Consider the following 18,765-nt stretch of genomic DNA (forward strand, 5'->3'; position numbering starts at 1 on the left):
TCTGTGACTATAACCCCACAATGTGAGGTGGGTGGTCCGCTAGTGTCTCAGCTTGTGCCCCTCAGCAGCGCTGCCCATGTGCCCCCCCATACCTGCCGAGTCTGTGACTATAACCCCACAATGTGAGTGGGTGGTCCGCTAGTGTCTCAGCTTGTGCCCCTCAGCAGTGCTGCACATGTGCCCCCATACCTGCCGAGTCTGTGACTATAACCCCACAATGTGAGGTGGGTGGTCCGCTCATGTCTCAGCTTGTGCCCCTCAGCAGAGGCGCACATGTGCCCCCATACCTGCCGAGTCTGTGACTATAACCTCACAATGTGAGGTGGGTGGTCCACTAGTGTCTCAGCTTGTGCCCCTCAGCAGTGCTGCACATGTGCCCCCATACCTGCCGAGTCTGTGACTATAACCCCACAATGTGACATGGGTGGTCCGCTCGTGTCTCAGCTTGTGCCGCACATGTACCCCCATACCTGCCGAGTCTGTGACTATAACCCCACAATGTGAGGTGGGTGGTCCGCTAGTGTCTCAGCTTGTGCCCCTCAGCAGTGCTGCACATGTGCCCCCATACCTGCCGAGTCTGTGACTATAACCCCACAATGTGAGGTGGGTGGTCCTCTCGTGTCTCAGCTTGTGCCCCTCAGCAGTGCCACACATGTGCCCCCATACCTGCCGAGTCTGTGACTATAACCCCACAATGTGAGGTGGGTGGTCCTCTCGTGTCTCAGCTTGTGCCCCTCAGCAGTGCCATACATGTGCCCCCATACCTGCCGAGTCTGTGACTATAACCTCACAATGTGAGGTGGGTGGTCCGCTAGTCTCTCAGCTTGTGCCGCACATGTGCCCCCGTCCCTCCCGAGTCTGTGACTATAACCCCACAATGTGAGGTGGGTGGTCCGCTAGTGTCTCAGCTTGTGCCCCTCAGCAGTGCTGCACATGTGCCCCCATACCTGCCGAGTCTGTGACTATAGCCTCACAATGTGAGGTGGGTGGTCCGCTAGTGTCTCAGTTTGTGCTCCTCAGCAGTGTTGCACATGTGCCCCCATACCTGCCGAGTCTGTGACTATAACCCCACAATGTGAGGTGGGTGGTCCTCTCGTGTCTCAGCTTGTGCCCCTCAGCAGTGCCACACATGTGCCCCCATACCTGCCGAGTCTGTGACTATAACCTCACAATGTGAGGTGGGTGGTCCGCTAGTCCCCCATACCTGCCGAGTCTGTGACTATAACCCCACAATGTGACATGGGTGGTCCGCTCGTGTCTCAGCTTGTGCCGCACATGTACCCCCATACCTGCCGAGTCTGTGACTATAACCGCACAATGTGAGGTGGGTGGTCCGCTAGTGTCTCAGCTTGTGCCCCTCAGCAGTGCTGCACATGTGCCCCCATACCTGCCGAGTCTGTGACTATAACCCCACAATGTGAGGTGGGTGGTCCTCTCGTGTCTCAGCTTGTGCCCCTCAGCAGTGCCACACATGTGCCCCCATACCTGCCGAGTCTGTGACTATAACCTCACAATGTGAGGTGGGTGGTCTGCTAGTCTCTCAGCTTGTGCCGCACATGTGCCCCCGTCCCTCCTGAGTCTGTGACTATAACCCCACAATGTGAGGTGGGTGGTCCGCTAGTGTCTCAGCTTGTGCCCCTCAGCAGTGCTGCACATGTGCCCCCATACCTGCCGAGTCTGTGACTATAGCCTCACAATGTGAGGTGGGTGGTCCGCTAGTGTCTCAGCTTGTGCTCCTCAGCAGTGTTGCACATGTGCCCCCATACCTGCCGAGTCTGTGACTATAACCCCACAATGTGAGGTGGGTGGTCCGCTAGTGTCTCAGCTTGTGCCCCTCAGCAGTGCTGCACATGTGCCCCCATACCTGCCGAGTCTGTGACTATAACCCCACAATGTGAGGTGGGTGGTCCGCTCATGTCTCAGCTTGTGCCCCTCAGCAGTGGCGCACATGTGCCCCCATACCTGCCGAGTCTGTGACTATAACCTCACAATGTGAGGTGGGTGGTCCGCTAGTGTCTCAGCTTGTGCCCCTCAGCAGTGCTGCACATGTGCCCCCATACCTGCCGAGTCTGTGACTATAACCCCACAATGTGACATGGGTGGTCCGCTCGTGTCTCAGCTTGTGCCGCACATGTACCCCCATACCTGCCGAGTCTGTGACTATAACCCCACAATGTGAGGTGGGTGGTCCGCTAGTGTCTCAGCTTGTGCCCCTCAGCAGTGCTGCACATGTGCCCCCATACCTGCCGAGTCTGTGACTATAACCCCACAATGTGAGGTGGGTGGTCCTCTCGTGTCTCAGCTTGTGCCCCTCAGCAGTGCCACACATGTGCCCCCATACCTGCCGAGTCTGTGACTATAACCCCACAATGTGAGGTGGGTGGTCCTCTCGTGTCTCAGCTTGTGCCCCTCAGCAGTGCCACACATGTGCCCCCATACCTGCCGAGTCTGTGACTATAACCCCACAATGTGAGGTGGGTGGTCCTCTCGTGTCTCAGCTTGTGCTCCTCAGCAGTGTTGCACATGTGCCCCCGTCCCTCCTGAGTCTGTGACTATAACCCCACAATGTGAGGTGGGTGGTCCGCTAGTGTCTCAGCTTGTGCCCCTCAGCAGTGCTGCACATGTGCCCCCTGTCCCTCCTGAGTCTGTGACTATAGCCCCACAATGTGAGGTGGGTGGTCCGCTCGTGTCTCAGCTTGTGCCCCCTACTTCTTTCATCAGCTGTCTCTATAGCCCTGGGTCGCATTCTGTTTTCCTCAGGTTTGTCGGGGTCCACGTCCAGGCTGGCTCAGTCGTCATCGTCAGTGGCATCATACGTCACATTGAGGAGGGGGTCCACCACCACCGAAGGACCTAAGGTACCTGGGGAAGAGATGGCCTGTGCTGGCGCTGCCCCGGGGTCTTTCATCATGCAGTGACCCTCTTTTCTATGACAGGAAAGACCACGCAGTGCCTTTGAGCGTCTGTACTCCGGCGACAACCAAAGAGGTAAAATGAGCGCCGAGGAGCAGCTGCAGCGCATGAAGCGGCACCAAAAGGCCTTAGTCCGCGAGCGCAAGAGAACACTCAGCCAAGGAGAGAAGCCAGCGGTGACGGGCAGACCACCCTCCCGGCCCCTGTCTGCGGACCTCAGCTCAGTATGTTAGCGGCAGGAGCATCCTGTGACTTGTAGTCTTTACGCGGCGCTGTGTGCATGGTACACCAGGTTATGGCTCCTCTCCAGGTAGAATCATTGCTTCCTTTAGCTGCAGGGAATAATGGCGGCCGCTTTCGAGCTCTGTGAAGCCTCATAGTCTCGACGTCTGCGGAGCCTCATGGTAGAAGCGTCTCCACTCATCAGCTCCTAGATAACAAGCACAAGACCCCGAGGCCTCTGCACGCTCCGAGACTCGTACTATATAGGAGAGCGCCTCTCGCTTCAGCACAACCGGACGACACAGGCGATCGGGGTCTCGTATCCCCAGGCTGCTGTGCAGGACCCCAACTCTGATCCGTCATTGCTGGCTCTAACCCATCACACGCTGCTCCAGCGCCACTCATCATCTTGCTGCCTCTGTTAAATTGAACGTATTAATCTGTCTGCAGACCCCACTAACCGCCTTACTCATCTCCGCCAGGCTGCAGCTCCGCACCAATCACATGCGCCTACAGCGTCTTCCATCCTGGTTACAGTAACCTCATCAGCTGCTAGTCTTGTCGAAAGTCCCATCTACCATCCAGCTATGGCCCCAGGACACGGGGCAACTGGATCAATAATGTCCGCTAGTATGGGCACCCACTCCTGCAGCAACACCGGCGGGGGGAAACACCGACCGCTCCCAAACATTGGCCCCAAAGGTGCAAGTACCGCTGATCTCTGATGATGGGTAGGAGACATTCTCAGTGAAGTCACCGCTGATCTCTGGAGATGGATAGGAGGCATTCTCAGTGATGTCACCTCTGATCTCTGGTGATGGATAGGAGACATTCTCAGTGAGGTCACCTCTGATCTCTGGTGATGGATAGGAGACATTCTCAGTGATGTCACCTCTGATCTCTAGTGATGGATAGGAGGCATTCTCAGTGAGGTCACCTCTGATCTCTGGTGATGGATTGGAGGCATTCTCAGTGATATCACCGCTGATCTCTAGTGATGGATAGGAGGCATTCTCAGTGATGTCACCTCTGATCTCTGGTGATGAATAGGAGGCATTCTCAGTGATATCACCGCTGATCTCTAGTGATGGATAGGAGGCATTCTCAGTGATGTCACCTCTGATCTCTGGTGATGGATAGGAGGCATTCTCAGTGATGTCACCTCTGATCTCTGGTGATGGATAGGAGACATTCTCAGTGATGTCACCGCTAATCTCTGGTGATGGATAGGAGGCATTCTCAGTGATGTCACCTCTGATCTCTAGTGATGGATAGGAGGCATTCTCAGTGAGGTCACTTCTGATCTCTGGTGATGGATAGGAGGCATTCTCAGTGATACCACCGCTGATCTCTAGTGATGGATAGGAGGCATTCTCAGTGATGTCACCTCTGATCTCTAGTGATGAATAGGAGGCATTCTCAGTGATGTCACCTCTGATCTCTAGTGATGAATAGGAGGCATTCTCAGTGATGTCACCTCTGATCTCTAGTGATGAATAGGAGGCATTCTCAGTGAGGTCACCGCTGATCTCTGATGATGGATAGGAGGCATTCTCAGTGAGGTCACCGCTGATCTCTGGTGATGGATAGGAGGCATTCTCAGTGATGTCACCTCTGATCTCTAGTGATGGATAGGAGACATTCTCAGTGATGTCACCGCTAATCTCTGGTGATGGATAGGAGGCATTCTCAGTGATGTCACCTCTGATCTCTAGTGATGGATAGGAGGCATTCTCAGTGAGGTCACTTCTGATCTCTGGTGATGGATAGGAGGCATTCTCAGTGATGTCACCTCTGATCTCTAGAGATGGGTAGGAGGCATTCTCAGTGATACCACCGCTGATCTCTAGTGATGGATAGGAGGCATTCTCAGTGATGTCACCTCTGATCTCTAGTGATGAATAGGAGGCATTCTCAGTGATGTCACCTCTGATCTCTAGTGATGAATAGGAGGCATTCTCAGTGATGTCACCTCTGATCTCTAGTGATGAATAGGAGGCATTCTCAGTGATATCACCGCAGATTTTAAGTGATGGATAGGAGGCATTCTCAGTGAGGTCACCGCTGATCTCTGATGATGGATAGGAGGCATTCTCAGTGAGGTCACCGCTGATCTCTGGTGATGGATAGGAGGCATTCTCAGTGATGTCACCTCTGATCTCTAGTGATGGATAGGAGGCATTCTCAGTGAGGTCACCGCTGATCTCTGGTGATGGATAGGAGGCGTTCTCAGTGAGGTCACCGCTGATCTCTGGTGATGGATAGGAGGCATTCTCAGTGATGTCACCTTTGATCTCTAGTGATGGATAGGAGGCATTCTCAGTGATGTCCCCTCTGATCTCTAGTGATGGATAGGAGGCATTCTCAGTGAGGTCACCGCTGATCTCTGGTGATGGATAGGAGGCATTCTCAGTGAGGTCACCGCTGATCTTTGGTGATGGATAGGAGGCATTCTCAGTGATGTCACCGCTGATCTCTGGTGATGGATAGGAGGCATTCTCAGTGATGTCACCTCTGATCTCTAGTGATGGATAGGAGGCATTCTCAGTCATGTCACTGCTGATCTCTGGTGATGGATAGGAGGCATTCTCAGTGATGTCACCTCTGATCTCTAGCGATGGATAGGAGGCATTCTCAGTGAGGTCACCGCTGATCTCTGGCGATGGATAGGAGGCATTCTCAGTAATGTCACCTCTGATCTCTAGTGATGGATAGGGGGCATTCTCAGTGAGGTCACCGCTGCTCTATGGTGATGGATAGGAGGCATTCTCAGGGATGTCACCGCTGATATCTGGTGATGGATAGGAGACATTCTCAGTGATGTCACCATTGATCTCTGGTGATGGATAGGAGGCATTCTCAGTGATGTCACCTCTGATCTCTAGTGATGGATAGGAGATATTCTCAGTGATGTCACCGCTGATCTCTGGTGATAGATAGGAGGCATTCTCAGTGAGGTCACCACTGATCTCTGGTGATGGATAGGAGGCATTCTCAGTAATGTCACTGCTGATCTCTAGTGATATATAGGAGGCATTGTCAGTGAGGTCACCGCTGATCTATGGTGATAGATAGGAGGCATTCTCAGTGAGGTCACCGCTGATCTCTGGTGATGGATAAGAGGCATTCTCAGTGAGGTCACCGCTGATCTCTGGTGATGGATAGGAGGCATTCTCAGTGATGTCACCTCTGATCTCTCGCATTGGATAGGCGGCATTCTCAGTGATGTCACCAACTCCTTTAATTAAAAGGAACTATGTCAGCAGTTTTTTAAGTAATGTGACAGCAGCATAACTGTAGGGGCAGAGTCCCCGATTCCAGTGATTTGTCACTGACTGGGCTGCCTGCTGTTATTTTGACACATTCACCGCTTTCTCTGCTGTAGATGTAGCGGTGCTTAAATTCTGAGCTGTGCAGAATCCCTCCCACACCACTGATTGGCAGCTTTCTGTGTATAACCCCACCCCCATCACTGATTGGTAGCTTTCTGTGTACACTGTGCAGTGCTGGGGGCGGGGTTATACAGGAGGACCAGGAGGCACCAGACACCTAGTCCTGTAGTGATAATCTCCTGCTGATAAAAGAATGATTTTATTGAAATAGCTGCACTCAGCCCAGTAAGTGACACATGGCTGGAATCAGGGTCTCTGTCGTTCCCTCATGCTGCTTTCAGATTAAATAGTAAAGTCCTGCTGACAGATTCCCTGTAATGCGGTCAGTAATTGATGTGAAGTCTCATAAGACATAGTAAGAAAGTCTTGGTTAGAAGCGTGCGGTCAGCAGCTGTAGCGCTCTATGCAGTCTCATTCTTCTTCATTCCACTCTCACTTCAGAGCAATAACTCCCATTCTCCGTTCTAAGATGTGGGCAGCACTTCCGGATACTGTAACCTTTTTTTATTCTTCTGTATCTTTGCTACTTGTCTAACTATCTCGGATCCTTTTGGAGACGATGTTAATATGAGCTTGGTGCTTTTTACTGTATGTCTACATGAGAACACAATAAACTGGAAACCTCAGAAGCTTCTCACAATCTTTTCTGTTGGCTCAGAATGCAGCCTGGTGCCAGGAGTATGGCGGGAGGTGGCGATCGCTGCTAGGAGGTGCAAACTGATGAATGATGGGATCTAGAAGGGAGCAATTTGTGTCTAGAGGGAACCTCCTGCCATTAGATGCAGGGCGGCTGAGAGCACGACTGCAGCCATGTACGACATCCCTCCAGACTGTCGGATGCAGCCCGGCCGCCTCCTCCCAGCATAGCTGATTGACAGGTCCCTGTGTACACATTAAGTGTATATGCAGACTGTACACGCACATGCAGCGTGTGAAATAAGGATTGAACCAATGTTCTCAGTAAATCTATGGTAAAGCTGCTATTGTCATGAAATTCTCCCCAGATTTCGGGAACGACCCGTCCAATCCACACAGGACAGGAATCACTATAATGTCCATAAATGATGTGTAACAATGAGAGATGACGCAGGGTAAAGTATGGATCAAGCTTACTGACATGTAATTAAAGCCTTTGTTGGTGATGAAGCTTTCAAATGCCACCTGTATGGAGAAACTAGTCGCAGGTATTGCTCAGTTGGGATTTTGGACCATTCTCCCACCCAAACACTCATCATATTCTGAAGCTTCCATCGCTCCTTCTATGATCTCTGAGCTTTAGTTCCTTCCATACATTTTCTGTTCGACCCGAGTCCGGTGATCGGCTCGGCCTTTGTAGCAGCTTTATTGTCTGTCTCTGACCCCAGTGGAGAGTTTCCTCAGCTTTGTGTTTGAGATCCTTGTCTTGCTAAAATGTCCTCATGCTTTTCATTTTCATCATCCTGGTACATGGCAGCAGATTTTTATCAGCAATGTCTCGTACATTTGTCCATTGATCCTTCCTTCCCTCCACAGGTGCTCCTTGGCTCTTGGACAACGCCTCTGATAATTCATTTCACTCATCTGTCTGAAATGTTGTGGGGAGCACGTGGTCGTGGCCGGATTATGGTGAAATGTTGTGGGGAGCACCTGGTCGTGGTCGGATTATGGTGAAATGTTGTGGGGATCACCTGGTCGTGGCTGGTTTATGGTGAAATGTTGCAGGGAGCACCTGGTCGTGGCTGATTTATGGTGAAATGTTGCGGGGAGCACCTGGTCGTGGCTGATTTATGGTGAAATGTTGCGAGGAGCACCTGGTCGTAGCCGGTTTATGGTGAAATGTTGCAGGGAGCACCTTGTCATAGCCGGTTTATGGTGAAATGTTGCAGGGAGCACCTGGTCATAGCCGGTTTATGGTGAAATGTTGCTTGGAGCACCTGGTGATGGCCAGTTTATGGTGAAATGTTGTGGGGAGCACCTGATCGTAACCGGTTTATGGTGAAATATTGCAGTGATCACCTGGTCATGGCCGGTTTATGGTGAAATGTTGTGGGGAGCACCTGGTCGTAATCGGTTTCTGGTGAAATGTTGCAGGGGGCACCTGGTCATAGCAGGTTTATGGTGAAACCTTGCGCGGAGCACCTGATCGTAACCGGTTTATGGTGAAATCTTGCTTGGAGCACCTGGTCGACGCCAGTTTGTGGTGAAATGTTGTGGCCAGTTTATGGTGAAATGTTGCAGGGAGCACCTGGTCGTGGCCTGTTTATGGCAAACTGTTGTGGAGAGCACCTGGTCGGAACCGGTTTATGGTGACATGTTGTGGAGAGCACCTGGTCGTAGCCTGTTTATGATGAAATGTTGCAGGGAGCACCTGGTCGTGGCCAGTTTATGGCGAACTGTCGTGGAGAGCACCTGGTTGTAACCGGTTTATGGTGAAATGTTGTGGAGAGCACCTGGTCATAGCCAGCTTATGAAATCTTGCAGAGAGCACCTGGTCGTCGTCAGTTTATGGTGAAATCTAGCTGGTCGTGGACGGTTTATGGTGAACTGTTGTGGAGAGCACCTGGTCATAACCGGTTTATGGTGAAATCTTACTTGGAGGACATGGTTGTCTCCAGTTTATGGTGAAATCTTGAGGGGAGCACCTGGTCGTAGCCAGTTTATGGTGAATTGTTGCATGGAGCCCCTGGTCATACCCGGTTTATGGTGAAATATTGCGCGGAGCACCTGGTTGCAGCCAGTTTATGGTGAAATGTTGCAGGGAGCACCTGGTCATAGCCGATTTATGGTGAAATGTTGCAGGGAGCACCTGGTCATAGCCGATTTATGGTGAAATGTTGCGGGGAGCACCTGGTCATGGCCAGTTTATGGCAAACTGTTGTGAAGAGCACCTGGCTGTAACCAGTTTATGGTGAAATGTTGTGGAGAGCACCTGGTCGTAGCCGGTTTATGATGAAAGTTTGCAAGGAGCACCTGGACATAGCCGGTTTATGGTGAAATGTTGCGGGGAGCACAATGTCGTGGCCAGTTTATGGTGAAATGTTGCAGGGAGCACCTGGTCATGGCCGGTTTATGGTGAAATGTTGTGGGGAGCACCTGGTCGTAGCCAGTTTAATAATAATAATTTTTATTTATATAGCGCCAACATATTTCGCAGCACTTTAAAATTAAGCGGGGACATATACAGACAAATTCAATACAAGTTAAGACAATTTAAACAGTGACATTAGGAATGAGGTCCCTGCTCGCAAGCTTACAATCTACAAGGAAATGGGGGGACACAATAGGTGAAAAGTGCTTGTTATTTCTGGTCTGGAAATTATAATAAATAGGGATTTTCATATAAAGCTGCATGATCCAGTCATCAGCCTGTGTGTTTAAGTGCAATAGTCAAGTATCAAGTGCAGTTATCATGTGCATGGAGGGTGTGGAGACTGATGAATTGTAGGGTGTAGATTCAGAGTAATATTTGGAAGGAGGGAACAGAGCAAAGTTAGTTTACTGAGTAGTTGATGTGGTAGGCTTGTTTGAAGAGATGGGTTTTTAGAGCGCGATTGAATAGGTCGGGGCTAGGTATCAGTCTGATCGTCTGGGGAAGTGCATTTCAGAGAGCTGGCGCAGCACGAGAGAAGTCTTGTAGACGGAGGTGCGAGGTTCGGATTACGGGGGATGTTAGCCTTAGGTCGTTTGTAGAACGGAGGGCACGTGAAGGGCGATACACAGAGATGAGAGGGGAGATATAAGGCGGTGCAGAACTGTGGAGAGCTTTGCGGGTGAGAGAGATGAGTTTATACTGGACCCTGTAGCGAATGGGTAGCCAGTGTAATGACTGGCACAAGATGGAGGCATCGGTGAAGCGGTTGGACAGAAATATGACCCTGGCTACCGCATTCAAGATGGATTGGAGAGGAGAAAGTTTGGTAAGAGGGAGACCGATCAGAAGAGAGTTTATGGTGAACTGTTGCAGGGAGCACCTGGTTGCGGCTGGTTTATGGTGAAATGTTGTGGGGAGCACCTGGTCACAGCCAGTATATGGTGAAATGTTGCAGGGAGCACCTGGTCATGGCCAGTTTATGGTGAAATGTTGCAGGGAGCACCTGGTCATGGCCGGTTTATGGTGAAATGTTGCGGGGAGCACCTGGTCGTAGCCGGATTATGATGAAATGTTGCAGGGAGCACCTGGTCGTAACTGGTTTATGATGAAATGTTGCAGGAAGCTCCTGGTCATGGCCGGTTTATGGTGAAATGTTGCGGGGAGCACCTGGTTGTAGCCGGTTTATGATGAAATGTTGTAGGGAGCGGGGGCACCTGGTTGTGGCTGGTTTATGGTGAACTGTTGTGGAGAGCACCTGGTCGCAGCCAGTTTATGGTAAAATGTTGCAGGGAGCACCTGGTCAGCCGGTTTATGGTGAAATGTTGCGGGGATCACCTGGTCGTGGCCAGTTTATGGTGAAATGTTGCAGGGAGCACCTAGTTGTAACCGGTTTATGGTGAAATGTTGCAGGGAGCACCTTGTCATAGCCGGTTTATGGTGAAATGTTGGAGGGAGCACCTGGTCGTCGCCAGTTTATGGTGAAATGATCTTCTTTCCATTTCTGGATTTTACCCCAGGAGTGATCATTGGAGCCTTCAGTAGTTTAGAAATTCTACTGTAACCAATGCCATCAGGATGTTTTGCAACAATATGGTTGTGAAGGTCTTCAGACAGCTGACTGTTGTTACCCATCATGAGAGGTTTCCTGTGTGGCCCTTTGGTAATGAGACCCCTTTTTATAGCCATCAGGTGACCTACCTGATATTATTGGTCACTAAGGGGCAGGATTGCTTCCTAATTACTGATAGATCTCGGCCGGTGTCAGGAGTTTCTAGGGTTTTTTGCTCCTCTCTTTCTTCTTGTGTTCAGCACTTTACCCTGCATCATCTCTTATTATTACATATAATTTATGGACATTATGGTGATTTCTGTCCTGTGTGGATTAGACGGGTCGTTCCTGACATCTGGGGAGAATTTTATGACAATAGCAGCTTTACTATAGATTTACTGAGAACATTGCTGACGCGTCCAATCCTTATTTCATCTGCTGTATGTTATACACCGTAACACACAGACATACACTCCTGTTCCAAATTTTCAGGTCACCCAGACAATTTTGTGTTTTCCATGAAAACTCATACTTTTATTAATCAAATGAGTTGCCAAATCAATTGAAAATCTAGTCCAGACATTGACAAGGTTCGAAAAAAAGATTTTTATTTGAAATAATAATTTTCTTCAAACTTTGCTTTCGTCACAGAATGCTCCTTTGCAGCAATTCCAGCATTGTAGACGTTTGGCATTCTAGCAGTTAGTTTGCTTAGGTAATCTGGAGAAATTTCCCCCATGCTTCCAGAAGCCCCTCCCGCAAGTTGGTTTGGCTTGATGGGCACTTTTTGCACCATACGGTCAAACTGCTCCCACAACAGCTCAATGGGGCTGAGATCCAGTGACTGCGCTGGCTACTCCATTACAGATAGAATACCAGCTGCCGGCTTCTTCCCTAAATAGTCCTTCCATAATTTGGAGGTGTGCTTTGGGTCATTGTCCTGTTGTAGGATGAAATTGGCTCCAATCAACACTGTCCACAGGGTATGGCATGGTGTTGCAAAATGGAGTGATAGCCTTCCTTATTCAATATCCCTTTTACCTTGTACAAATCACCCACTTTACCAGCACCAAAGCAACCCCAGACCATCACATTACCTCCACCATGCTTGACAGATGGCGTCAGGCACTCTTCCAGCATCTTTTCAGTTGTTCTGCATCTCACAAATGTTCTTCTGTGTGATCCAAACACCTCAAACTTGGATTCATCTGTTCATAACACTTTTTTCCAATCTTCCTCTGCCCAATGTCTGTGTTCTTTTGCCCATATTAATCTTTCCCTTTTATTAGCCAGTCTCAGATATGGCTTTTTCTTTGCTGCTCTGCCCTGAAGGCCAGCGTCCCGGAGTCACCTCTTCACTATAGACGTGACACTGGCGTTTTGCATGTACTATTTAATGAAGCTGCCAGTTGAGGACCTGTGATGCGTCGATTTCTCAAACTACAGACTTTAATGTACTTGTCTTGTTGCTCAGTTGTGCAGCGGGTCCTCCCACTTCTCTGTCTACTCTGGTTAGAGCTTGTTTGTGCTCTCCTCTGGTTAGAGCTTGTTTGTGCTCTCCTCTGAAGGGAGTAGTACACACCGTTGTAGGAAATCTTCAGTTTCTTGGCAATTTCTCGCATGGCATAACCTTCATTTCTAAGAACAAGAATAGACTGTCTAGTTTCACATGAAAGTTCTTTTTTTCTGGCCATTTTGAGAGTTTAATGGAACCAACAAATGTAATGTACCAGATTCTCAACTAGCTCAAAAAAAGGTCAGGTTTAAAGATTCTCTAATCAGCCAAACTGTTTTCATCTGAGCTAACATACTTGTACAAGGGTTTTCAAGGGTATTCTAACCATCCATTAGCCTTCTTACACAGTTAGCAAACACAAAATACCATAAGAGCACTAGAGTGATGGTTGTTGGGAATGGGCCTCTATACACCTATGACGATATTGCATTACAAACCAGACGTTTGCAGCTAGAATAGTCATTTACCATATTATCAATGTACAGAGTGTATTTCTGAATCATTTATTGTTAGTTTCAATGGAAAAAAACTGTGCTTTCTTTCAAAAATAAGGAAATTTCTAAATGACCCCAAACTTTTACATGGTAGTGTACATATAGATAGATATGTACAGGTGCTTCTCACACAATCAGAATATCATCAAAAAGTAAATTTATTTCAGTACTTCAATGCAAAAAGTGACTCATCTATTCTATAGAGTCATTACACACAGAGTGATCTATTTCACATGTTTATTTCTGTTAATGTTGATGATTATGGCTTACAGCCAATGAAAACCCAAAAGTCATTATCTCAGTAAATTAGAATAATTAACAAAAAACACCTGTAAAGGCTCCTAAGTTTTATAAAGGTCCCTTAGTCAGGTCAGCAGTCTTCCGCATGATTGTGGAGCTACTGAAATAGACTGATGTCCAGAAGGCGTCACTGACACAGTCCACAGGGAGGGGAAGCCACAAAAGATCATTGCTAAAGAAGCCGGCTGTTCACACAGTGCTGTATCCAAGCATATTAATGGAGAGTGGAGTGGAAGGAAAAAGTGTGGTAGAAAAAGGTGCACAAGCAACCGGGATAACCGCAGCCTGGAAAGGATTGTTAAGAAAAGGTCATTCAATAATGTGGGGGAGATTCACAAGGAGCGGACTGCTGCTGGAGTCAATGCTTTAAGAGCCACCACACACAGACGTCTTCAGGACATGGGCTACAAGTGTCGCATTCCTTGTGTCAATCCACTCATGACCAATAGACAACGCCGGAAGCGTCTTACCTGGGCCAAGGAGAAGAAGATCTGGACTGTTGTCAGTGGTCCAAGGTGTTGTGTTCAGATGAAAGTAAATTCTGCATTTCATTTGGAAATCAAGGTCCCAGAGTCTGGAGGAAGAATGGAGAGGCCACAATCCAAGCTGTTTGAGGTCTAGTGTGAAGTCTCCACAATCAGTGGTGGTTTGGGGAGCCATATCATCTGCTGGTGTAGGTCCACTGTGTTTTATCAAGACCAAAGTCAGCGCAGCCGTCTACCAGGACATTGTAGAGCACTTCATGCTTCCCTCTGCCGACAAGCTTCTTGGAGATGGAAATGTCATTCTCCAGCAGGACTTGGCAAACAAAATTCAATGGAGCCCTCAAATGGCACAATTTCTAGCCCACACAGAGTTGAGGCGTCTGACGGCGATAGCCCACTTTCAAATATTTGGCCTGTATTTTTTTTTTTTGACCAGTAAAATTGTGTCAATAAGTAGGCTAAAACACAACAAAAACAATTCTATGGAGGCCTGAAATGGCACAATTTTGATCGCAATGATATGCGAGCCGTGTGGCAGGCAAACCCCCGTGTTAAAATATCTGCCCAGTAGCTAAATATTTTTCTGGCAATGGTGTCAAGAAATTGTATAAGACACTCCAAAATTTTTTTTTACAGTACCACAAAAATGGCAGAATTTTCTGCGCACTCACATGTGATCGCTGGGAAGGGCAAACCTGTTTTAGATAGCTGGATTTTCACGCTGTAATATGAAAAGGATCTGGCTGTATTCTGCAGTCCCAACAACCAAATGGAGAAAATAAACATGTGATCTGGATTGCTTTGGAATAATATAATCAGGATTAAGATGCAAAAAAAATTAATCCTGGCCACTGATACCTGGGGCTGTGTATATACGGTAAATATCTGTAATAGGCGGCAGCAGACAGTAATGGAATGGACCGCTGTATGCAATGAAGTATGCCACATATAATGCCTGCCTCACTAGCACTGATAACTATATACTCACATACAGTGCCTGCCTCACTAGCACTGATAACTATATACTCACATACAGTGCCTGCCTCATTAGCAGTGATAACTATATACTTGATACAGTGCCTGCCTCACTAGCATTGACAACTATATACTTGATACAGTGCCTGCCTCACTAGCAGTGACAACTATATACTCACATACAGTGCCTGCCTCACTAGCAGTGATAACTATATACTCACAGTGCCTGCCTCACTAGCACTGATCTCTATATACCACGTAATTAGTCCTCAGAAGGACTGTTGGTTTTGATGGATTTGTGTTTTCAATATGGTATACCCACACCCACTTTGAAACCCCCAAATCTGACCCTTGCTCAGCATCAGCTCTCCCTACAGTCTGATTCCGGAGCAGAATGTGCCGAGCATGGCGGCGCCAGGTCTGACCTGATGACGCTCTGTGGCCAGCCAGTCACTGTAATGCTACAACCAACATGGCTGCGGCATTACAGTGTGTGGCAGACAATCACTGCATGTTGATTGGCGCTCTAAAGAGCACCAAACATGCAGGGCAGTGACCCAAACTCCCACCGAACAACCCCGGAAATGCCACAAGTACAACAATGCTCGGGCGAGTATCGAGCAATACAGAGTATTCTCGCTCATCACTAGTACTAATCTGTTATCGAAGAGTCTGAGATACAACAAATCTGCTGTAATATTGGTGCTGATCTGTTATGACACTGCCAAAAGTACCAATACCTGGTATACAAACAACAGTATCACTGTGCTTGATTGGCAGCAAACTCGCCTGACCTTAACCCTATAGAGAATCTATGTGTATTTCCAGAGAAAGAGGACACCAGACCCAACAATGCAGATGAGCTGAAGGCTGCTACCAAAGCAACCTGGGCTTCCATAACCCCTCAGCAGTGCCACAGGCTGATCGCCTCCATGCCACGCTGCAATGATGCAGTAATTGATGCAAAAGGAGCCGCGACCAAGTATTGAGTGCATTTACTGATCATACATTTCAGTAGGCCAACATTTCGGATTTTACAATCATTTTTCAAGCTGGTGTTATAAAGTATTCTAATTTACTGAGATAATGACTTTTGGGTTTTCATTGGCTGTAAGCCATAATCATCAACATTAACACATTAACAGAAGTAAAATAGAGTCATTATACACAGGGTGATCTATCTAATACATGAGTGTAACTTTCTGTATTGAAGAGCTGAAATAAATTAACTTTTTGATGTTATTCCAATTCAGTGAGAAGCATTTGTATGTGTATATATATATATATTATATATATATAATATATATACATATACATGCACACACACACACACTAGATTGTGGCCCGATTCTAACGCATCGGGTATTCTAGAATATGCATGTCCCCGTAGTATATGGACAATGATGATTCCAGAATTCGCGGCAGACTGTGCCCGTCGCTGATTGGTCGAGGCAACCTTTATGACATCATCGTCGCCAAGGCAACCATTATGACATCTACGTCGATACTGTGCCTGTCGCTGATTGGTCGAGGCGAATTCGCGGCAGACTGTGCCCGTCGCTGATTGGTCGAGGCAACCTTTATGACATCATCGTCGCCATGCTGTGCCCGTCGCTGATTGGTCGAGAACCAGGGGGCCACGACCAGAGACGCGGGATTTCCAGGACAGACAGAAAAACCCTTAGACAATTATATACAGTGCCTACAAGTAGTATTCAACCCCCTGCAGATTTAGCAGGTTTACACATTTGGAATTAACTTGGCATTGTGACATTTGGACTGTAGATCAGCCTGGAAGTGTGAAATGCACTGCAGCAAAAAAGAATGTTATTTCTTTGTTTATTTTTTTTTTAAATTGGGAAAAGTCTTTTCAGAGGGTCATTTAGTATTCAACCCCTCAACCCACCAGAATTCTGTTTGGTTCCCCTAAAGTATTAAGAAGTAGTTCAGGCACAAAGAACAATGAGCTTCACATGTTCGGATTAATTATCTCTTTTTCCAGCCTTTTCTGACTATTTAAGACCCTCCCCAAACTTGTGAACAGCACTCAAACATGGTCAACATGGGAAAGACAAAGGAGCATTCCAAGGCCATCAGAGACAAGATCGTGGAGGGTCACAAGGCTGGCAAGGGGTACAAAACCCTTTCCAAGGAGTTGGGCCTACCTGTCTCCACTGTTGGGAGCATCATCCGGAAGTGGAAGGCTTATGGAACTACTGTTAGCCTTCCACGGCCTGGACAGCCTTTGAAAGTTTCCTCCCGTGCCGAGGCCAGGCTTGTCCGAAGAGTCAAGGCTAACCCAAGGACAACACAGAAGGAGCTCCGGGAAGATCTCATGGCAGTGGGGACATTGGTTTCAGTCAATACCATAAGTAACGTACTCCACCGCAATGGTCTCCGTTCCAGACGAGCCCCTAAGGTACCTTTACTTTCAAAGCGTCATGTCAAGGCTCGTCTACAGTTTGCTCATGATCACTTGGAGGACTCTGAGACTGACTGGTTCAAGGTTCTCTGGTCTGATGAGACCAAGATCGAGATCTTTGGTGCCAACCACACACGTGACGTTTGGAGACTGGATGGCACTGCATACGACCCCAAGAATACCATCCCTACAGTCAAGCATGGTGGTGGCAGCATCATGCTGTGGGGCTGTTTCTCAGCCAAGGGGCCTGGCCATCTGGTCCGCATCCATGGGAAGATGGATAGCACGGCCTACCTGGAGATTTTGGCCAAGAACCTCCGCTCCTCCATCAAGGATCTTAAGATGGGTCGTCATTTCATCTTCCAACAAGACAACGACCCAAAGCACACAGCCAAGAAAACCAAGGCCTGGTTCAAGAGGCAAAAAATTAAGGTGTTGCAGTGGCCTAGTCAGTCTCCTGACCTTAACCCAATTGAAAACTTGTGGAAGGAGCTCAAGATTAAAGTCCACATGAGACACCCAAAGAACCTAGATAACTTGGAGAAGATCTGCATGGAGGAGTGGGCCAAGATAACTCCAGAGACCTGTGCCGGCCTGATCAGGTCTTAAAAAAGACGATTATTAGCTGTAATTGCAAACAAAGGTTATTCCACAAAATATTAAACCTAGGGGTTGAATAATAATTGACCCACACTTTTATGTTTAAAATTTCTAAAAATTTAACTGAGCAACAAAACTTTTTGGTTTGTAAGATTTATGCATCTGTTAATAAATCCTGCTCTTGTTTGAAGTTTGAAGGCTCTAACTTATTTGCATCTTATTAAACCTGCTAAATCTGCAGGGGGTTGAATACTACTTGTAGGCACTGTAGATTGTGGCCCGATTCGAACGCATCGGGTATTCTAGAATATGCATGTCCCCGTAGTATATGGACAATGATGATTCCAGAATTCGCGGCAGACTGTGCCCGTCGCTGATTGGTCGAGGCAACCTTTACGACATCATGGTCGCCATGGCAACCATTATGACATCTACGTCGATACTGTGCCCGTCGCTGATTGGTCGAGACAACCTTTATGACATCATCGTCGCCATGCTGTGCCCGTCGCTGATTGGTCGAGGCAACCTTTATGACATCATGGTCGCCATGGCAACCATTATGACATCTACGTCGATACTGTGCCCGTCGCTGATTGATTGGTCGAGGCCGCCAGGCCTCGACCAGAGACGCGGGATTTCCATTATGACATCATCGTCGCCATGCTATGCCCGTCGCTGGGCCTCGACCAATCAGAGAATGAGTAAACGGGACAGACAGACAGACGGAAAAACCCTTAGACAATTATATATATATAGATATATATACACAGTACAGACCAAAAGTTTGGACACACCTTCTCATTTAAAGATTTTTCTGTATTTTCATG

General features: G+C 48.1%; 1 protein-coding gene across 8 annotated transcripts in view; it reads left to right on the plus strand.

The window, feature by feature from the left end:
- Nucleotides 1-18,765, plus strand: part of PLEKHA7 (pleckstrin homology domain containing A7) — a 203,528-nt gene that overhangs the window by 166,329 nt on the left and 18,434 nt on the right. For 7 of the 8 annotated variants that reach the window (XM_077286562.1, XM_077286560.1, XM_077286559.1 and 4 more), the window contains 2 exons: nt 2,761-2,858; nt 2,937-3,137. In XM_077286562.1, the coding sequence (XP_077142677.1) occupies nt 2,761-2,858; nt 2,937-3,137 (299 nt within the window). Of the gene's footprint in view, nt 1-2,760; nt 2,859-2,936; nt 3,147-18,765 lie in introns of those variants that run through there. The other variant, XM_077286567.1, reaches the window with a different exon arrangement.

This window comes from Ranitomeya variabilis, chromosome 2 (assembly GCF_051348905.1).
Source record: "Ranitomeya variabilis isolate aRanVar5 chromosome 2, aRanVar5.hap1, whole genome shotgun sequence".
Lineage (NCBI taxonomy): Eukaryota > Metazoa > Chordata > Amphibia > Anura > Dendrobatidae > Ranitomeya > Ranitomeya variabilis.